Source organism: Mytilus edulis, chromosome 13, assembly GCF_963676685.1.
Source record: "Mytilus edulis chromosome 13, xbMytEdul2.2, whole genome shotgun sequence".
NCBI lineage: Eukaryota > Metazoa > Mollusca > Bivalvia > Mytilida > Mytilidae > Mytilus > Mytilus edulis.
The window spans coordinates 19401609-19425440 of record NC_092356.1 but is presented as its reverse complement, the minus strand read 5'-3'; the positions used below and the strand labels follow the sequence as shown (position 1 = coordinate 19425440).

General features: G+C 31.0%; 1 protein-coding gene across 2 annotated transcripts; it reads right to left on the bottom strand.

Annotated features, from left to right (window-relative positions):
- Window positions 1–5822: 5822 nt before the first annotated feature.
- On the bottom strand, window positions 5823–23684 carry LOC139502122 (uncharacterized). 2 transcript variants are annotated; one of them, XM_071291492.1, is made up of 5 exons: window positions 23200–23684; window positions 16192–16359; window positions 14834–14934; window positions 8331–8421; window positions 5823–7000 (listed from the first exon to the last, which is right to left on the bottom strand). In XM_071291492.1, the coding sequence occupies exons 1-5, from the start codon at window positions 23618–23620 to the stop codon at window positions 6786–6788; spliced, it is 996 nt and encodes a 331-aa protein (XP_071147593.1). In that variant the 5' UTR covers window positions 23621–23684; the 3' UTR covers window positions 5823–6785. The 2 variants fall into 2 exon arrangements, with proteins under 2 accessions (XP_071147593.1, XP_071147592.1); XM_071291491.1 differs by having other exon boundaries at window positions 23191–23683.
- Between the last annotated feature and the right edge of the window lie 148 nt (window positions 23685–23832).

Genomic DNA, 23832 nt, shown 5'->3' with positions numbered 1-23832 from the left:
TCAATCTTTCTGATCATGTCCTCAAAATTCACTGTATCTTTAGCAATAGGTATGGATATGGCAAATTGCACTGACGTAATTTGAATGTGTACTGCACTTACATTTTTACATGAATATGATAATTAGATTTCAAATAAACACCAACAAAACAGTAACCTAATGACGCATACATGTAAAACAAAGTACATCTAGAGAAGTTAACATATAATCTTCTAACATTGTAGGTTTTTTTATATGACCATTCCGAGTTTGTCCCGATTGTTTGATATTTATGTATAAGGTGCGCAATTTTTGTTTAAAAAAACATAATCGTGTCTGTGTTAAAAAGATGTCGGAATGAAGAATTACAGAGGAACGCATATGGGAAAAAAATAATTAAAAGGAGATTTGAGAAAAGAGGTCGGACTAGGTTTTATTCATACTCACGGTATGACAGCTGTATGAGTATACTTAGGCTGAGTTTCTAGCAACATTGCGGAATATTTCGATATTCATAGATGCCTAAGGATGAGTGATCAAAACATAAATGGTGTTAATTAGACCCCGTTAACACTTGCACGGAATTGAAATAAAATCGATCTCTGAAGAGCATCTCGCGTTTTCGATCTTTTTAAAAGAACTTGTGCGTTTACATTTAGTATACATTGCATATCTAAAATAATCAGCCTAACCATTTCGTTGACAAAAAATCGTAAAAAATTGAATAAGGAAATATTTGGTTCATTAGATAATTATATGCTTCTGCATTTATTAATATTATATTTGATTAACATGTCATAAGTAATTAAAAAAAAAAGAATTGTCAGAAAAAAATTACTTATAACGCTCATTTCGTTTGAAGATGAGTAATCTACAGAAAAAAAAATACTGAATGAATACAATTGAAAAGATATTGTTTTAAAAAGGTGCACCGAATAACACACGTATAGTAAGAGAATATGGAACGAATAAGTAACAGGGCATCAGTCGAGCACTGAAATGAGTATTTACGCCTTAGAATAGGGTTATTTTATCCCTTAGAACCAATATATAGCATCAGAGACAAGAACAAAAAAAGGTGCGACCTATAACAAGCATATTGTAAGCGAATAAGTAGCAGGTCATCGGTCTAACGCTAAAACTGATCAAAACTGGAACATACGCGCTAATAGGTATATTTCACTTTTAAGAACCTATAGCTAACACCAGAGACAAGAAAACAATTGAAAAGATTTGTTTCGTAATAGGTGCAATGTGTTTCAACGTATAAGGAACGAATAAGTAACGGTACCAGTCGAGCGCTGTAACGGGTCCTGTCTCAACTCAGGAGTATGTAATTTAAAGTGGTTGTTGTTTGCAAAAGAGTCACACATTTTTTTTTCATTAATTATTTTTTTTAATTATTTTCTAGTTTGAATTGTGTTACATTTGTCCTTTCGGGACCTTTTATAGTTGTGTATGCGGTATGGGATTTGCTCATTGTTGTAGGCAGTATGGTGACCCATAGTTAATAATTTCCAGTGTCAATTGGTCATTTGTGGAGCATTGTGTTATTTGCAATCATACCACATTTTCTTTTTTTATTAATATATTTTCAGAAAAATGACGCAAAAAACGTCGAATATATTAATTTGGTTTTTATTATCTCCATGGCACGTTTTGTCAAATCATTTGAGAATAAACACTGAAAACATTTTTAAACTGACCATGCGCAGATTTATTTTCATATCTACATAAAACACTTGGAATTTTTCAACTATATTATATCGATTGATTGATTGAAAAGTCGATCGCGATGTATCTAAAGCGTTTTCACTTGAAGAAAAATCGGTTCATAAAAAAATCGTTCTTTTAAAACTACGTCTGGGGATGGAATGTTTACGTCCGATTGAAGATCGATCTTTCTCATTTTTGCAATACTAAAGATCGTCGATCTCAGAAATGATCGATCTTTGTTGTTATTGGAAACGGAGTCTTAGATTTCTAATGATTTTAAGTAATTATCATCAAAATAATAAGGAACAACATTCTTAACCGAAATTAAAATTCATGATACCGGAAGCCAAATTCTGTCTTGTCTTTCAGATGTACTTTGATTGAACAATGATATTATATAAAATGTCTTCACTATTTTAAAAAGAATTTCTGTTCAACACGTAAGCACTATGAATAACCTGAAATGAAATGTTCACAGAAGCATTCGTGTGTACTTTTGGACAACGCATTGTTTTCCAACCACCGCATTTATATTACGTGTCTGTGATACTGACTGAAAACTAAGTACTATCATGTGTAGATTACTGTGAATTTATCGTAGTTTAAAACAAACAAACAACAAAACAGCAAATAACGAGAACTGGGTTGTCTCTAATTTGTGAGAATATAGCCTAAAACGGCCGAACGTCTTTCGACGTTATTTTTAGAATTGGCGCAATGTGTTCCCGCCAATTCAAATTGTTAACCCCTTTTTTGAAATATCTCTTTTTCCATTACGGTGACCCCATCTTTTTATTTCCTTATTTTGTTTAGATATAAACAACGCATATTCTATTGAAGACTCATGGAGAAATTATTGGTCAATTTTTTTTAAACTTATTTTTTTTATAGATATTTCACAATAAAAAAAAGGCGGGAAAACTATTATAGCGATTTATCATTATTATTTTCCATTCAGTAAAGGGTGATATTATTAAAAGAGTTTGTATTAACAACTAGGTTAACAAAACAGACAAGTTTTTATTGGATACGGACTTTAAAAAAATATTACACTGCTATTGACTAGAAGTCCCAATTTCCAAATTCCGTGAAAAAGATGGCGTTTTAAATCGAAAACGAGGTCGGTGACCCCATTTTTTTATTTGCTTATTATAAAGCTTTTACCTAGCCTAAATTAAAAATAAAATATAAAGAAGATATTATTAGATCTGAATAGAAGGATTTGTCTTTAAAACAGAGAACTAGTATGTTTCCTGTTTTGGTTGCTTACATTTGCGTCTACCGTTGGTGGAAAGTTGTCTCATTTGCAATTATACCACATATCTTTATTTTCTTATTCCTTTAAAAAAGTTATAGGAGTGCATACTATGTTCTAGATTAATTGCTTTTATTCCGTTGTGGAATAGAGTTTATCTATCTGCAAAACTCAAACACGCCAGAAGCTAGTACTAAGTGAAACATTAGACGCAGTTATTAATAAAATCTATTTTCTAATTTACGAAACTCAAAATGGAATTGATTATAACTGTTCCCTTGTTAGTGTACGAAAGGGCATACATGTTGGCACAATGGTTAATTTATCCTTATGTGGTTTTTCTTCAAATATCAGGTAAGTCATCCCATTTATTTTTAAAGTATGGGATTTTTTCTTGTTTGTTACTGCATTATCATATCAGTTTAAAGGGAACATATATCAGTTTAGCCAGTGATGTACTGATTGAAGTTCTTTATTTTGTGCTGGACTGGGCTTTCTGGTAGCATGATAAGTATACATGTTTTCTTCGTGTTAAATCTTAATGTTTCTTTTTTCTGATCTCCATTGTTGGTTTCTTCTATAAGATCTTGCATCCTATTTAGTGATTGTGTTATTTTAATTGAGTGTGAATTCGCATAACGGGCAATGCATGCATTATAGGAGACGCTTGTCATGTCGACGTATCCAGCCTCGCATATTTTGGAGGTTAAGCGATTCCCTGGGTTTTTTGTTTGTTACTATGATGGGCCTCTTTTTAATTGATTTTCAAGATTAGAACATTGGTAAACTATTGTATTTTTGATTGTGTACCTTTGTCGCTACGATTTATCTTTCAGACAGTAACCGTGTCATGTCAATTATCTTACCTCCTATACATTTCTAGGAATGTGATTGGTTAAAAGCGACCTCGTGGAAACCGTGTATATTTGATATTAGGTTAGTAGGGAGGCGGGGCTTATTTCATACACGGTTAGTAGTGGTGTTACGTCCCTTTAGAAAAACAAAACAGTACTGAGAAAAAATCTTTAAGGTTTCAACAGACGAAGAAATTGATGATTAAGATTGAAATAAATTCATAAAACACATTTAAATCTAACAAGTTGTCATTGTTGGCATCTGTTTTTGTAGGGTCAATGGAGTAGTTTCTTAATCATGTTAATGCTAACCGTATCGGAAGACTTGCTCATTTTAAAAGGTCACTGGTCTAAGTTTTACACGTACAGATAGTCGGTAAGATAAATTCGTTACATAGTGTGCTAGTGACGTAATACGGTATATGGGCGTTTTTCAATAAAAGCGTACATTTCAGACCTAAAAGAAATGGAAAATCAACTTGTCTAAAATTTAATTTCAAGAGTTATTTTGAATACCTCTATAATAGACCTGTTTGTAAACAAAAAGTGCAATCTTAAATATTCTTTAAAATGATATTATTTTCATAATTTGTGTACTGTTTCGTAGGGGACTTTTGTCCCCTACGAAACTTCTTCTAAACACACATATTTTTTGCAATTTTAAATGTCTCCTATAGACATTCCAGTTTGTTTACTTTAAATACTAGAAAAATATTTTTTTTTTTCTGAATTAGAAAATCATTTTTATCGATAAAGATTAGACAGTACTTCACATATGAAGGTTCAACTCATGTTACGTAGTGGACATTTTGATGCGTTTCGTAGTGGACAAAACCGTTTCGTAGTGGACAAAAAGTTTCGTAGTTGACATCAACCCTATTATATGTTAATAAAACATAATAAAAATTACATGAAACTAACCCTTTTTATTTGTTTTGCACGAATATAATTGAAAAAAGATTAAAAAAAGACTCAATGGTAGTGGTAGTGTCCACTACGAAACGTTTTTCTCCCATACTTGTTTCGTAGGGGACCGTTTCGTAAGGGACGTATTCGCATGCTTTATTTTTTCCCCACAATTCCTATATTGTAATAGTAACAAGACTGATTGTATTCATCAAAGCATTTATCAAGCTGTACACTGATATTTTTTTCATAATTTTAAAACCAGATACTGAAGGAGATTTGACCCGTTTCGTAGGGGACATTTGATGTGCTCAAATTTTCTTACCAACAATTTAATTGCCGTTATAAAAGCATCACTTCTTTTGTAAGACCCTAATGTTTATATCTCTTGCAAACAAAAATTACATTGATTTTATAAAACTGTTTATTGGCAAATTTTAATGACTTCGTTTCGTAGTGGACAATTTGTGAGGGACACACCTTCTGAAATTAAAAAACCTATATTAAAAGCTGTTTATTAGAATATGTTGGCTCTGAACATACTTTTGAATTATTAAAGAACTTATGTAAAGTAAAAAAACCATTAATTTCTTCAATTTTTTACGATATTTTAGAGTATGAATGTTGGACAGGCGGTCTAGGGACATGCCATTTTGGTTGTTTTGGACCATTCAGGAGTCAATATCTTATCAATCCCTCTAAAAAATAAACTGTTTCTTTGCTTAAAAATGTTAAATCTAATTCAATGTACTGACTGCACAAAAAAATACTTGCAAAGATCAAACACATTTTTTTAAAAGTGGCTAGGACAAGAAAATACGTTTTTATTGAAAAACGCCCATATATGTGGTCAGTAAATTCCATATGGGGATTCGAGTTTCGCTCTCACCCCATATGGAATTTACTGACCCCATATATACCGTATTAGGTCACTAGCACACTATGTAACTAATAATATTGGACCGGTAGCATGAAATGCTGATTGCGTCGGTCAGGTCCCTAAAACTGTTTCAAACTTACGTTTAACATAAACTGTCCTGCGACATCTTTTCTATGAATCATTAGTTTAATATTACATTCGCAATGTTGTAAAAATAAAGTAGAGATTTATATCCTGTTATATATTTTATTCGTTGCAACTTTTAAATGAAAGCGCCCTTATGGCCCGAGAACATAGTTATGTCGTAGTGCATTCCTTTTAGACAACACATTCTGATTAAAAAATCGCACCTGCTCTATCTCAAAAAGATTTTTACATTGTAGTGTACTACTATTGGAACAAGTAATATCAAAATTATAGAAAGACTACCAGCTCTAACATTTTGTCTAACTAAAAATATGGACAATTCTATGTTAAGGTTGTCTAAAATTCTGTTTGACAGTTTCAGACGTATTATTTTTTTGACATTGTTAACTAGACAAAATCACTACTTAAATTGAAATAAAGATTCAGCACCAAAATTTTTATGCATGCAATTTCATCAGCTTTCTTAATATTCCATGCATGAAATATCAAGAAATAAATTGGGAAAGTGCATGCAAATAATTTTCAAGTTATACACTGTATACTACAGGGACTATATTCGTAGACAACGAAAACCAAAGGACGATATCTGTGTCCTTGGACCTTATTTGTAATCTATAAATACGAATCGTGTAAGTGTAGTTTATAAAATACACGTAAAGACACATTTACCACAATTAAATCAATATACCGTTATGAAATTTATAGAAGGAAACGTTACAACCTGTCATTTGCTATTTGCTCTGAAATATTTATACAATCAATTTCTTTTTTTTGTTTTTAAGAATATCATATATTTGTAGCTGCAATCTTTCTATAATAACATATACATCTTTTAATATATTTTGTACTATATCTAAAATCAATTTTAGTTTTTTTTTCTGATTCTAAATTTGATAGTGTGTAATCATGTTAAATTTTTTAAATAAGTAAAGTTTGATTTTGGTATAAACTTGTAAACTTCGTTATGAACTGTAGTTGAACAAGGTCCGCTTTGGTGATTATCAGTCAATCAACAATAAAATAACAAAAGACAATAGTAGACATGTTGTCAAAGATAAGTCTTGCATATGAAATTGTAATCCAGATGACATTCATATGTGTACCATTTATACTGGTACCTATCCCATAACTCAACACAATTGGACGGTGCAAGTGATCTGTCTTTTGCCCATCGTGTGTAGTTCATATTTTTGGTTTGTCCATCGTGAGTAAACCATTTGAATATACCCTGGTCTCTTTTTCCACCAATCCAGAAATCAATTCCTGTAACAAAGTAAAGCAGGGAAGATTACGATATTTTCAACAATAATTTGTAAACCTATATGGTATAATAAGAATAAATAAGAAACGATGCTTACATGAAAGATAAACTTTGACATCTAATGAAATGTAAACAAATTTACCGACTGTGTCCTATTCCTAATTGTGACTTTTTGTGATAGTGATTTTGCATCACGGGAGACACTTACCCTATCCAGTGCATAAGGTCTAGCTAATTTTGGAGCTGATTGGAATCTTTCAGTGTTTCTGTTTTCACATTGATATTGTCACGATTCAGATGAATGTTATAGATATTTATACAGATATTTGTTCAGTCAGACATGTATATAAATAATAATATTATTTGTGAAACTGTCGTCCAGAACAAAGAATTGCACTTGCGGTCTCTGCGTGAGACGCCTTTTTTATAGTTTCCAACATACATAGAATATAGATAAACTTCTGTTGTCTCTTATTTATGATGTTCTGTTACCTATAAAGAGGAAGTACATTACAGCTTTGTGTGTTTGTCTGGCGGCAGTACATTTCAATAACAACTTCTTTTGATGTTTTGTTTACTTCAACGTTTTTGTCTTTCTACGCTCTTACTCCCTTTCTCTCACTAATTTTAAATTTTGAATTAACTATCTAACAGTCGTATCTACGTTTCCGAAATGCTATTAAAATCTTTTAATAACACAAAATATTGTTCTTCTGTGTAAAAAAAAACACATAAGTGATATTAGCAGAATAGGCACCGTTTTTTCCGTTTAATGCAATATATCCTTGAAATATATTTTAAGAAATGTATCTTCTTCATTAGTTTTATTTAATATGTGACTTATTTATCATTGGCAGGAATGAAAATGACAAAAACCGGTTGATCTAGGGTGATTACTTCTTATGCTTTAAGTCCTCAAGTTAAAAAAATATCGCAGTTTTATCTTTTTACGGTAGACTAAAACTGTAAACATGTTTAAGTACTATAGGTGGCCTTGTGGTCGTGGGTATAAGAAGTCAAACTACCGTATCACTAGCCTATCATCACTGGTTGTGAGTTTGAATCCCGCATTTGGCAGGTGGGCCCGACTCCATTTTAAATTAACTATGATTGTAAGTTGTCCACACCTTCTCTCTCCGAGCACTCCGGCTTCCACAATTAATTATCATGATAAGTTTTATGACAATCTCCATAACTGAATTGTAGTTTTGTGAAAGACGCTTAAATGAGATAATATTAATCAAGCATCGAAAAAATGTATAGTGTGCAGTGGGTCTAGCAAGTAGTCTGGTTTCTATCCTTAAGCGGAAGATGCTGCAATAAACCACAAACCTGAATGTTCACGACAAGAATCTTCAACCCACACGGCTTCATTCTCAGAATAAATATCTGCCAGCGATGAGTTCTGTGTTCCGCATTGCTCCTACAAGACAATTACATTTACATTTAGAAATTTTATTTTGATACAACATTTTCATTTGTTTTAAATACAAATATTCCAAAACCAACAAAAAAGCATATACATGTACATGAAGAACATTTTGATTTTATTTAGAGCGACATTAGCTGACAAATCCATGTGTAATAAATTGAAGACCTCTAAAATTTGATATCATAATTACAAAAGTTAAAGTAAAGAATATACAATGCAGGGAATTTTCACTTTTCAACTGACCTTTATAGCACGCTGTGTATATATTGTGTACAAGATGTAAGTTTGTACAAATTTAATTTGTACAGGGTTTTTGTACAAGTTATAAGTTGTTTTACACATACCTTTTTGCATCAGGTGATAAAAATGTATCAGTTTAATGTCTTTAATTCAAATCTATACTAGAACACACCCGCGAAATCGCGGGTATTTTGAGCTTGGTTGAAAGTATGTTGACTGTGGTAGGATAAATCTTTGTAAAAGATTTTCATGATATCTGGAGAATTTCAGAAAGGTATCAAACTGAATCACGTAGACGAAACGGGCGACGGCGTACTAAATTATAATCCTGGTACCTTTGATAACTATGGGCACTTGGAGACAGGACAATTATTTGAAGCCCTCTCACTTTTTTTCAAAGTCCGTTATTTTTTTGCTTTCTGTTAGATTCCATGATGTTGGCGTTTCTGTATACTATGAACATACATATAATATAACTAGAGTGTATTTGCTATTAAAGTCATATGAAACCTCATTAAAAAAAATGATGCATATGGTTTTATAACTAAATGAATAGTTTTCATTATAAAACTAATGTACATATACTTTTTTAAAAGAAAATTCTTTAATTGTTCACAAGTAAAAGAACTTTACTTTTTTTTAATTGCTTGCACTACAAACTCCTCAGAGTCTGAATTAACCAGTTTTTGTGCTCGACCAGTAAAATCTAGCACACATTTTACTCGACTAGTCTCGACATTGTCTCGACTGTACTTAACTGTACTTAAGTGTACTCGACTAGGTCTCGACTTTACTTAATTAGTCTGATTCAGTACTTGATGATCTTTGTGTAGTCTGAAATGGTCTTGACCAAGGCTCGACCTGTCTCGACCTGTCTTGACTAGTCTCGACTCAGTCTCAACCAGTCTCGACCTGTCTCGACTAGTCTTGACCTTCAAATTTAGTTTTGACTGGTGAAAATCAGCCCATCTAACTAAATTAAATATTGATCTCACAAAATTCAAGCTTATTAGGTAGTTTGATTTATTGCTGTGAAATGAAAGAATTTAATTTTACAATATGTAAAAAAAAAATTATTATATAAAAATTCAGATAGGCATCTTTAATTTTTTTTATAACTTTTTCAAATCAACTTGGATTTTCATCAAACTATGCAGATATCTTAGATATATACCAAGCTTACTGAATCCCATTTCATTTAGTTTTTTGTTGTATTGCTGTAAAATTTAAGAATTAAAGTAATCTTGGTATAAAAAGCTAGGATTTGCAATTCGGACAAAATAGAGATAGTACACTTTAATTTTTTTAATAACTTTTGCAAATCAACTTGGATTTGCATCAAACTATGCAGCTATCTTACATATATATCAAGCTTACTGAATCCCATTTCATTTAGTTTTTTGTTGTATTGCTGTAAAATTTAAGAATTAAAGTATTCTTGGTAAAAAAAAGCTAGGATTAGCAATTCGGACAAAATAAAGTTAGTACACTTTAATTTTGTTTATAACTTTTTCAAATCAACTTGGATTTTATTAAAACTATATAGCTACCTTGGTGATCTTACTAAATCCCAGGTTGTTATGAAGTTTTAAAATATTTTTTTGTCAAATTTAATGACATGACACTATACATGATTTAATTACATCAGTACACGTGAGTTTTACAGGTAAAAAGAAAGACCTACTTTTCTTAAACTCGTGTATTACTTATCTAGTGAATTAAAAGCCCTGCGATTTAGATTTAACAGGATGTTGCAACTTTGAATAAATGTTATTTAGAATTTAAAACTCTCTGGTAGATGTGATCTTTTTAATAAGTTTGCCCCAAGCAGAATTAAAGGTATTGCTTTATAAATCACCACAAATCAGAAGAACTATTTTAATAATTTCTAATGTTTCATCCCTTTTTGATATATTTATATAGTGTATATCAAAGGGAATAAAACATTAAAGGAATTATATTAATATTTTATATATACTTTTTCCCAAATTATGAGAAAAGATATATTTCTAATATCGTAGCTTTTTGACCTAGGTTAATTTAATGCTTAGATTTAATAGAAATACACCAAACAAAATAACAACCTATGATTCAGTAAGATCAATATATTGCAAAGATATTTGTAGAGTTTGATGAAAATCTAAGTTGATTTGAAAAAGTTATGAAAAAAATTAAAGTGTACCATCTCTATTTTGTCAAAACTGCAAATCCTAGCTTTTTTTACCTAGATTAAATTAATTCTTAAATTTGACAGCAATACAACAAACTTTTTAACAACCTGAGATTCAATAAGAAGAATACATCACCAAGGTAGCTATATAGTTTCAATAAAATCCAAGTTGAATTTAAAAAGTTATAAAAAAAATTAAAGTGTACTATCTCTATTTTGTTCGAACTGCAAATTCTAACTTTTTTTACCTAGATTAATTAAATTCTTAAATTTTACAGCAATACAACAAAAAACTAAATGAAATGGGATTCAGTAAGCTTGATATATATGTAAGATAGCTGCATAGTTTGATGCAAATCCAAGTTGATTTGAAAAAGTTATTAAAAAAATTAAAGTGTACTAGTAATCTCTATTTTGTCCGAATTGCAAATCCTAGCTTTTTATACCAAGATTACTTTAATTCTTAAATTTTACAGTAATACAACAAAAAACTAAATGAAATGGGATTCAGTAAGCTTGATATATATGTAAGATAGCTGCATAGTTTGATGAAAATCCAAGTTGATTTGAAAAAGTTATTAATAAAATTAAAGTGTACTATCTCTATTTTGTACGAATTGCAAATCCTAGCTTTTTATACCAAGTTAAATTTTACAGCAATACAACAAAAAGCTAAATGAAATGGGATTCAGTAAGCTTGATATATATGTAAGATAGCTGCATAGTTTGATGCAAATCCAAGTTGATTTGCAAAAGTTATTAAAAAAATTAAAGTGTACTATCTCTATTTTGTACGAATTGCAAATCCTAGCTTTTTATACCAAGATTACTTTAATTCTTAAATTTTACAGCAATACACCAAAAAGCTAAATGAAATGGGATTCAGTAAGCATGATATATATCTAAGATATCTGCATAGTTTGATGAAAATCCAAGTTGATTTGAAAAAGTTATAAAAAAAATTAAAGATGCCTATCTGAATTTTTATATAATATTTTTTTTTTTTACATATTGTAAAATTAAATTCTTTCATTTCACAGCAATAAATCAAACTACCTAATAAGCTTGAATTTTGTAAGATCAATATTTAATTTAGTTAGATGGGCTGATTTACACCAGTCAAAACTAAATTTGAAGGTCAAGACTAGTCGAGACAGGTCGAGACTGGTTGAGACTGAGTCGAGACTAGTCGAGACAGGTTGAGAATAGTCAAGACAGGTCGAGACAGGTCGAGCCTTGGTCAAGACCATTTCAGACTACACAAAGATCATCAAGTACTGAATCAGACTAATTAAGTAAAGTCGAGACCTAGTCGAGTACTCTGAAGTACAGTTAAGTACAGTCGAGACAATGTCGAGACTAGTCGAGTAAAATGTGTACTCGATTTTACTGGTCGAGCACAAAAACTGGTCAATTCAGACTCTGAGGAGTTTGTAGTGTTGCTTCCAGGAAGCAATTCGCCGACATATTTTTCCGTATGCAAAGTGACCTTATCGTGATCCTTCTCGTGAAAAGCCGATGATCGCAATACGCATGAATCTCTCATTAAAATAAACTATTATCTGATTGTTCATGTTATACACGTGCTCAATATCCATGCTTCTTTGTTGACTGTTTACTATAAGGTGACAATCGGTAAACTACGACTTCATAACACGGCAATTAATTTGCAGCCATATTTTATGATCATAACAGACAGAGAGAAAAAAAATTGACGATAATACGATATGTTTGCGTAAAACATGATAAATTTGTGTACAGAAGACTAAGTTTATGATATATACAGGCATTGGTTCAAGAATTGGATAAACATTATTTTTCACCGGTCACTCGTTTCATATGACTTTAACTATCAATTCCAAGTTTCTTCTCCACGGCGATTACTGCTTTATTATAAAGAGAGTCTCTATATATTATAGGATTATAATCATAGTAAACATGCAGAATAACGCGAAAATAATTGTCCTGTCCCCGAGTAATTATGCAAATTATTTTTATAGTGGGGAGTAAAGGGGGATACGCGAAATAAAATTGACATTTGACGATGAACGAACAATTAAAAATTTCTTGCACGTTGATCTTTTTATCGATTTCACGAAACACGGTGAATAACGAACCTTTTTAACGGCTGCACGTGAAATAAAAAGTGGTTAAACACGTTGCATGAAAATAACACTTTACCCCCTCTTTTAAAGTTTAAAATCGGAAGTCTTGGGTATGTCTTAAAAGTTGGTCTGTTGACGGAAGCAATAGCCGGACGCCTTTTTCATCGTTTTTCTCCCCAAATAGCCCAAACAGAATAATCATCAGAATGGATGACAAATTCGACTATGCATGGTACTATAGGACACAGAGACATGGGGATTAATTTATTGGGGAAGGAAGAGAAGCGACACACAAAATGAGGTCTTCTCGTTTAATTGTATAGATACTTCAACCATACATTTAGTGCTATTCCCCTAGTCTTAAAACTGGAAATAAGGACACCTGAATAGTTTTAATTCTATTTTTATTTTTCTCCTTATACCAAAATCCTATCCATAAAAAATCTTTTTGTCTTTTTATAATGTTTTTTTGTATCAATGTTCAGTATTAAACTGTATCATGTAGTCATGAAAATATGATAAAAATATTTGAATCAAAAGACTGTGTTCTTGCATCGTCCATTTATGTTGAGCGGTTCACTGATAACTTGTACAAACAATCTGTACATTACAATTTGTACACAACATAATCAACAATCTTCTCTAACTAAACGCACTTACCATGGTGCACACTTATGGATTTTTATGAACTCTGAACTCGAATTATTCTTTTGAAAGACAAAATTTTCATTCATTTCAACTTAGACTGTCAAAAGCGCAGTTATAGCTGCTTTTATCACGATTTTAGTTTAAAATGTATGGTATTGATTATTGCTAAATTTGAAAAAAAAATACAAGAATATTTGGAATTTGTAAAAGGGAAACTCACTGACATGCACTTGTATCCTGTTTTTCTATTACTCATATCTTTTAATGATGTTATTTATATATATTTTGTTGTATATTTGATGGACAAAGGATCGGAATCGTAAAAATAGAGAAAACGAAAATATTATTCAGATTTTTACCTTCGCGATGCAGATTGAGTCATTTGTTGATTCGCGTTTTTTTTCAAAATACTCCATACTTGAGTCTCAACAAATAATATAGTTCTACCAAAAAAAAAAACGCATTACCAGTCAATTACATTGTTATCAAGATGTGATCACCACACAGAGCTAACAGAAGTTGTAAATTTGAACAAAAGGTCTACATTAATGTTATATAATATTGTTGTTTTTTTTTCGCTTTTTGTCATCCAGTGCAAGATTTCAACACTATTTAAAATATATTTAGTGGCCAATATGATGTAACTTGTCATTGTATGACTCTGAGAGTTCAGACGATATAGAACGAACACTGGTGATCAATAAACTTAGAATAAATTAAATTAAGATTATTTACGTTTGTAACCTTGTTTTAGTTACAGATCTCAACCTTATTAGTTGTACATTCAAATGGGTAACTCGTGCATAAAAACCATCATTTTTCGCTTCTAATGGTTTAGAAGGTATGGACAGAGCGTCAAAAATTTAAATAAATTTCTAACGCCAAAGCAAACATTCCATCATTGTTTGAGTCGCAGGTACTAAAGTTTAAAAAAAACATGCACGCAGGATTTATTTGTAAACCCCTTTAATGTTCTTTAATTTAAGTACAAGAAAATATTTTTAATGGATGAATAGTTAGATGCAAGGGATAACCATAAGGATTGCTACAATTCGCTGTGAGGCTCATGTGAATTTAGGCGACAGTAGTTTACCACTGTTTAAATCCCGTTAGTTGAATAGGAAGAGAAAAACCAAGGTAACAAACGAAAACTCTATGTTTCAAATGAACCCCAACTGCAGCGGAAACGGGTGCGTCAACATGATAAAATTATGAATAAGATAATAAATTCCTTAATTACCTGTGCTTTATCCCATGACAATCTTTTATCACTGAAGCAATAACTTGCACCAAAGTCGTCACGCTTTATCCAGCCCCCATAACATTCTAGTGTGTCCACTGTCAATGAAAAACAAAATTACTTTGTTGAATTTTACAGAAATCTCCTTTTTGATTTATTTTTAGTTATATTCGATATTTAATCGAAAGATTTCCATTTGTTGGAAAATAATCATTTTGTTACTACTCTTTTATATTTATGCCTATTGGATAAAACAAATTCCTCAATTGATCAAATTGATATATGTACAAATTAGATAAAGTAAAACTATATTATGTATCATTAGTTACCAACTCATAAGAGTATTAGAATAAAGTTTTATAAACTTCGTGAGTCCAAATATGCTTTTCTTGATTTGCATCCATTAGGAAATCTGGCACTCAAACCATGGATGAAGAATATGTAAACACTTTCGAACCTTTATAACTTAAAGAAATACTAAAAGAAAGTTACCAAAGGGACATTCAAATTCATAAGTTGAAAAATAAATTGCCAACTCCAAAACGAAAACAGAAAAAGACTAAAAGACAAACAACAGTTCACAAAATACAGCATAACAAGTTCTTAGTAATTTCCTGTAATCATGTAATATAAGGAGCACTGACTACTGAGGAAATGATACCACGGGGACTTACCGTCGACCACCAAAGGTATTGACCCCCTGGTTGTAAATTACAGATTACAAATCCTATGCGTCAGAAGTGCTTGTCTATATTCACCTTCACCAGGAACGCCCAAAGCAAAATATTAGACAACCAGACAGTATACACTAACAGAGCTATATGATTAATAAAGGCAACAGTAGCATACCGCTGATTTAGCAAAATCCGGGTAACAAACTAAACCCGAGGGAAGCCCATCAACTATAAGAGGAAAACAATGGAACATCATTTGTTTTTGACGGGTTCAAAAACAAAAAATATTATTTTCATAGTTACGTACTATAATGTTCTGTGCTATGATATACATATTAATAAAAAGATGAATAGGATATAGTAACATGACGTTAGCTGATTTGGACTGTTTGACTTTGACAGACTAGAACAATTTAGGTGCATCCGGTATCTAATGGTGTTTGTTGCACACTTTTTTTCTGTATAGTGATTTGTTGTCTGTTTGATGCTTTTCGATGGTTTACATTTGGACAGGCATGACACGGTTTTGTCTGTGTTCTTCGAATAATTGTTGTGATTGGCGGTTTTTGTATCGTTTCTTCCAACCTTCTTTTTTCATTTTACGTATATTGTACTATGTTTATTTACAGTTCGAACGATCCGTTCATCTGTGAAATATCTAAAATTCTAAAACAAAACCCCCTGGTAAACAGCTAGGTTGTGTGCACGTGATTTTGTCTTTATTGTTTCCTGTACATTTCTTCCCGCCGTTTTTGGGATACGGGTTAGAGCATTGACGATGACGTAAACGGGTACCAATACCACACGTGACACTGCATGGTTCTTCCACCCAAGCAGTCCATTTACCATCAACTCGAAAGATAAATACATCTAAAATACAAAAATTGTTTATAAATGATACTATAAAGTTAATGTACAAAGTAATGTTTCGAAATAATCTCGTAGCTATCATGATAACGCATCAAGTAACGGTTTGGTCGTCCATATGTCATAGACAAGAAGTCAAAATGTTTGTTTTCCCAGTTGTGTTCTTTTGGTGATATGTTTTAGATGTCTGATGTAAAAAGGCAAGCACCAAGATTATTTCTGAAAATAATCTGAAAATGAAAAGAAATATTTATTTTCAGAGGAACTTTGACCTTTGGTCATTTATATGTTCTATTTAATATAAAATAATCAGTATTTTGGCTCAAACAGAAATAATCTTGGTATGAACAATTGGCTGCACATTGCATTTTGTTTTCTTTTATATGAGGGTGTTTTTGTTTTGACTTGAAGGTTTTGAAAATAAGGTTTGATGGCTAACAAACCAGTTAATTTGAAAAGTACCTAAAAATCCATGATCAATATTTAGGACGTTATTACAGATAAACAGTATGACAAGTACTTCACTGGCAAAATATTTATTACCATTGATAGTGTTTCAAAGAAAGAACATGTATTAAAATTGAAATGATTTCCACACTTTGTCCTATGTTCAATTTCTTAGAATTAGGACAAAGTAAAAAAGTTTTTATTAAAAAAGTGAACTGTCCAACAACGTAAAGTCAACTTACAACGCAAAATTGAAACTCTGACTGTTTAAAAGTGAACTTTTTACTGGTTTCCTACTGATGTTAACTATGAATAACTTTAACTTGAAACCTACCTTGAAATTATGGTTTATATTTTGTATTTTAGCAGGGACATTCATGGTTGCTTCAGACCTTGTCTGATTTTTGATCATGTTTGTTCGATGCATAAATGTAAACTTGGGACTAGGACAGTTATGAATCGATTGGTTACATATTTCAACGAGTCCTTGTTTCCCGGTATTAAAAACAAACTGTTTGACTTCTCTTTTTTAGGAATACAAACATATCTGGATTATTCGTTTTAAAGAAATAGAAAAAAAAATATATTGCTGACACTTTTAAACGACAACAAGCTTACGTTCATTGTATACTAATAAACGTCGTATAGCAGACATATATTTCCATATCAAAGGTCAGATTAAGCTAAACAATGTAGCAGTTTTTGTGTAGTGAAAGATTTATCCTTGTTTTCTTCCAAATTTTGAAACACGTTCTACATGTTTAATTCTCTTTTATTTCTGATGTTTCTGAATTTCAATGTGGATAGGTTATCGTGAAATACATGCATAAGTAATAATACTTTGACATGTTTGATATAAAGTTTTGTTTTAAATTATTTAAGTTGGTACAAATTTTGTGCATATCTTCATGTTACTTAAGCTCGTATGTTCCGGTTAGAAGCATAAGGAAAATTGGTATACAGAAAAGTATAAATTGATAAAGAGTATTCAAAATATCGTTATTTTACTTTATTTTATTTTACAGCTGTTTTTGACAAAAAAGCATCAATGCATTAAAAATTTGTCTTCCAATTACGTTTTTGTTCCACAATGAAATCAAAGCTTTAATATCAATTAATAAGTTAACATTTAGCTAAACAGAACCCTAATGTAGAAAGGCATTTTGCACGACATAACTTGAGCAACATTCCACAATAGTAAATATTGTATATATATTGTTAATAGACATGTTACAAAAAGGAATGTTCATGACGGTGAGGTCGACAAATTAGAATTTAAATGTGGGGTCTGTGTCAAAACATTGATAATCGAGAAAACAGGTAAAATTCAATTTGAGCGATGTTAACCAGGTATCCTACGCACTACTTGTTCATTCGAAATAATAAAAACTTAGAATTATCATTTTCTGATACCATTGCTTGTGATTATAGGATGCGAAAGGTGTATGCACGTCTGAACACAATCAAATAATAAGCTAGTTTGATTTTTACTTTTTTAATTACGATATCAATCTGTCAATCCACTACTGACCCTCGTCCTAAAAATGCATGAACTATATGTCATTGGACGAAAAACAATCAACATTTTATCAATCTCTGCAAAATCCGCACAAAGCTCTACAGCCTGGTGGATTTTGTTTTTCGATGTTTCCATAGGTTTCAACTGACTTGAGCGTCTTATAACGTGTTCCACAAACGAAAATTGCAAGTTTATTGTTTTCATTATATTCTTTCTGCACTTGTTCTACACCTAGCTCTAAGTTTATGGCACAGAGAATAATGAACGAAGAACAAAGAAACGCGATATTTTTATTTTACCTAAAATGGCAGAATCCCGGGGAAATCTAATATCATACCTGGCCCATTAAACAGTAAATTAATATGTTGAGCATCATACTGCTGTGCTAGGAAACTACTTCTTGTAAACCTGCTTTGATTCATGTTGTCCTAAAAAATGCTGTATAGGTATGCAATGCCGGTATTTTGAGTAAAATTAAGCCCGAGGCTCCGTGTCTTGTCTGAAAATGGCTCGAGAATTGCTATCAATTACCGCTTACGCTTCTGGTATTTTATGCCACTCTTCATGTATTTGTCGAGGATGTACTACAGGCGAAAAGCGAGACATATTTGACATAGAACCCTTAGGTATCAAACAGATTATTATATATAAAATCATTTCCAACGTCCAAATAAGGGCGAGTGGGGCCCTACAGCTTATGAGTTCATTACTCAAAACGGGTACCGTCTTCTCCTGTTCGCCTGCACGCCCACCCGTCCGCCAGTTGAATTTCGTAATATTGTATGATAAGTCATACATTGAATACAACACGCCATAAAGTTCTGACCACGGGTGAACACACAGTTAACTAAATGCCCGTCACTGTTGAGTTCAAAAAAAATAAAAAAAATAGCAAGTTACTTTAATTTCAAAGAATTTTCGAGGGATTTTTTCTCCCATCCATCACTCCTTTTTTCTCGTATTTTATATCCTTTTTGCTATACTCTCTCATCCTGTCAGTATTCCAAAATGTGAAAACGAAGAAAAATTATGGAAAAAACCCCATTTTATTTCATTTAACTTCAAAGAGAGGATCGTCCTGAATATGCATTAACTTTTGCCACTTCACTTGAGCAACCAACAATGAATTAATGTATCAAAGGGGGCAGGATTATATTTTTTTTCGAGTCAGAAATTCTTTTTTTTAGTTTTTCGACGTTATCAATCAAATTATTTTTTTTTTTCTAAAATTTAACACTATAAGGTGTATTTGTCTCTCTTTAAATTGGGGATCAGAATTTTTTAAATGGAAAAACATACCCCCACTTAAATTTTGAAGTTTAACGGTTGTTCCCTTATTGGGTTTATCATTTGTATTCTTCACGGAATAAACATTATTAAATATTTGTTCCATAAGGAGTGTTTATGATGAGATTATCTAAGATAAAGATTTCAAAGGGACGTGTATCATAAGAAATAAATATACGCGGGCATCATTACTATTCAGTTTAAACACAAGATGTAATTGATACACAGGTAATTCAAACCTTAAAATCACTTTTGTGTTTTGATACGATACCCACATTTAAAGTATAATTTGTCAACCTCAGCGTCGAGTATATACCATTTCGTAACATGTCTAATAACATGAACAATTTAAAACAAATTAGTCATACGATTGAACTTTACTTCACCTTTCCCACGGTGCGATTGGATGAGTCTCTATTGGTCGGATTGTTAAAGTATATCATGTAGCTAGTAACGCTCGTACTTAATCATGAAGAAAGAAGTAAGCGTTCTCCTACAAACTAAAATGATTGCTTAATTAGTTGTATTAAGGAATTCGTGTCATTGTCAGTGGTGCAGTTTATAATTAATGCATGATATCCTTTTAAGGCATTTCATTTGTCAAAAATACCAACATCCATATTGGTTGTTTCCTTTTTTTATTAACAAATTGTATACGATTTCCTTTTCGTGAAAGTTTATATTCCCAATGCCATTGCATTTCTTGTCGGTGTTATTGAAATGATTCTGAAAACAAAAGTTTAAAATACAGAAATTTCAGTCTTGTACTATTACATTTTCTACTGGACACCTTGAGCAAAAACTTGAGTTTTTAGATATTATATGACATAACAGTACGATGAAATGGAGGGAATTGTATAAGTTTCCTAATTGTGCGTATGAATGTAAATCATGATATATTTCTTCTTTTTTCTAATTTCCAGTTCAAATCAGTAAATTTAAGATTCGAGGTACAATTAAATTTTATTTCATAGCCACTATAAAGTAGTCCAGCTCATTATAACAAATCCAACTTCATTATGTGAGAAAATTAACTAAAGCTAAATGTTAAGATAAAATGCTTTATAAATATAATCCAAAGTTATTGGAAAATTATAAATTGTTGTTCTTACGGACAACGTTTTAGGTCAAGATTCAGGTTATATTTAATTTCAAAAATTTCTAGTTTTGTGTTTTATTAATATTGTTTTTAATTGTACCAAAATTTTGAAGTCATTTTAATATAAATGGTAGATCTACCTCTTTAATTGCACAAATAAACTTCATCTTACTTTGATTTTTTTTTTAAATTCAGCTTTTAGTCACAAATCCTTTAAAGCTGATATATGCTCTTCGGGGAATTTGTAACTTATTTTTAGAAAATCTTTGTTTTGAACTGAAAGTATGCATAAACAAAAGGATGCTTCCTTACTAAGAAAATGATTTACATTCATTCTTCAAAATTAAGAAACACCAAATAGTGCAGTTGCATTGGCCGATAACACTTAGTTATATTCTAAATTATAATACTATTTACTATCATTATGACGTTATGATTTGTTTCGTTATTCTTAACGATGTATATATTGAGCCATTGCTAACATCAATTAATAGAAATTACAATACTAGGTTAAATTTCTACAAAAATGGCAGTTGATTAGTTAGAGTAATTCCGTTGGTTTAATTCGTCTATCTAGAAAAACTATTATCAACAACTACATATTATATATATCATTGAAAACAATGACTCTTTAAATAAGCTACAGTTAGCTTACAATTTACCTTGTCTCGGTCGATGTTCATTTTCAAATAATTTAATAAAATATGTATGCTACTTAAACGTTAAGTATTTCTTTTAAATATCTATTATTATTTGTACAATATTATTTTATATCATATATGCATATCAACAACAAACAATTGTTGACATGTAAAAGTTGATACCCTGACATGTTTGCTGCGTTTTTGTATTTTTATTTAGAAAATAAGATTGAAAGCCCCATTTAATACTTCAAGTATTATCTATGTTTGTTCAGCCCTTTGCTGATACTGCTTCTGTTAAAATGCTAAGACCCGATGTTACCATCAGCTCAGTCGTCTGTGTGTCTAAAAAGACCTGATTTATAACATTAATATTTACAAATTATATATAAACTCTATCTGACTCCGATATCCTCATAAAAAGTTGACCACCTTAATTTGTTTTATATTATGATATTCATTTTATTTAGGTTTATTTCAGCATAACGCTCCACTGTACATTGTAGTAATGTATACAATTTATTTGTACGAGCAAGTTTTTTTTTCATAATTAATTGTTAAAAGAAGACTATATCAATTAAATAAATACTTTCCAGTTGCATAACAAAAAGTGTCACAATTTACCCGAAAATATTATTCATTTGATAAAGCTAAAAATTTGTATCAAGAATTTATATTTCAAAGCTGATGCTTAAGGGCATACGATACAGTTTTGAACCTGTATTTACAAGTTGATGAAAATTTGCATATAGGCTATATTTTACCTGATTAAATCAAATATTTTATAAAAAATATACCTTCATTTCAGGTCGAAATTTTGTATATTTGCTCAAAATACGGATTTGGGGCCGTATTTTCCCTTTCGAAAGAAAACCATAACTTTTTTTATTTCAAAAGATAAACACAAATTGTTTTTTGTTAAATAATTTGTAATTTCTGTATTTTATAAAAATTCGAAAAATTTATGCATTTTTTGTTCATAAATAACTCATATATTAGCAAATGGTCATGAATTGAGAAAAAAAACCGTTATTTTTTACTGTATATTTATCAAAATTAAAACAAATTGCACTATTTACAGTTTTATAAAATTTGGTCCATATAATCTCCCTGCAAAATGAGACACAATGTCGTTTTTAAAAATGGGGGTCCATGCACTCGTTTTCAAATTAAATCTGTTTCAATGATAAAAATCAGTCGAAAAATGCATCTTTTCCCGATATGTCACAGTTTGATGTCGCGAAAATAACATTTTACGTTAGCAACGTCATTACCTCCCCTGTAACTGTATCGTATGCCCTTAAAGCATAAATATAAACAAACCATAAAATATCTTATTACAAAGTGGGTGATACCTATTCATAATTTAAATTTTGCTGTGTACCCTAATTTTTCCTAAAATTATAAGATTAATCGATATATGTTAAAAGAAGTGTCAGTAGCTTAAGTATTGTGATTTTAAAAAAATAACTACAAAAGTTACAACCAGCAGCATTAGATCAAAGACGTTTGAACAAATAATTATGCAATACGCATAATGATTAATTTTATCAATGCAATCAAACCCACCTTTCTTTTCTTGTGTTCCGTCATTGTCTGAGAAAGATGTTATTTAACTTGAGGTCAGCATAATATAATGAAAATAGAGTAAATGTTTCAATTTGACGTTTCATGCCAAATTCAAAATGTAATCATTCGAACAGATTTTATAATCAAATCAAATTGCTGAAAAACAACCCAGATAGCTCATGGTTATCAAATAAATATATACGACAATTAAAAAAAAACTCCGCAGGATCATGCCAAATAATAAATATACACACCTGACTTACTTTCCGCTCTTTCTAGAAGCACGTATTTTGCATCTAACAGACTGACACTGTTACTTAGGTTTTGTATTGTTTCATTGAATGTAGTCCAAGAATGAATTGTTTCGTTCAGTTCATGTTCGTATTGTGAAGTGATATCTCGTATGCCTTCAATTTCACATGAAAATATCCGTCTAGTGTTATCAAGTTCATGTTCAAGCTGTTGTTTGTTACCTTTCAGGAATGCAACGTCATTTTCGTTATTATAAACTCTTTGTAGTAGAGCATGGTAATTTTCTTTCAATACGCTTACTTCCATTTTGATGTCTGTGATATCTGTTCCATTATTTTTAGCATCCATAGGATTGTGTTGACTTTCATCAAGCAAATTTCCATTACAGGAGTATGATAAACAAAATAATATCACAACTAAACGCATTTTCATTTCATCAATTTTCCCTTGTTTTCTTAAATGTGCGTTTTGATATTAGCAATTTTTTTCTTTAACAAAATCATTATATACATGATATATGACAGCACACGTGTATAGCAGAAAAAAGAGAGAACAAAAAATGAACAAAAAAAAATGTTAATGTTTGCCGAATAAATAAAAATGAGTCAAGATAATCCCTTTAGCGGACAAATCAACATATACGA

Excerpts from the sequence above, each read along its gene's own strand:
- LOC139502122 (XM_071291491.1), bottom strand. The coding sequence starts at position 23,620 with ATGAAAATGCGTTTAGTTGTGATATTATTTTGTTTATCATACTCCTGT. Across the intron at positions 14,935-16,191 it reads CACACAACCTAGCTGTTTAC|CAGTGGACACACTAGAATGT; the intron begins CAGGGGGTTTTG and ends GTTTTTCATTGA. Across the intron at positions 8,422-14,833 it reads TGTCATGGGATAAAGCACAG|GAGCAATGCGGAACACAGAA; the intron begins GTAATTAAGGAA and ends ATTGTCTTGTAG.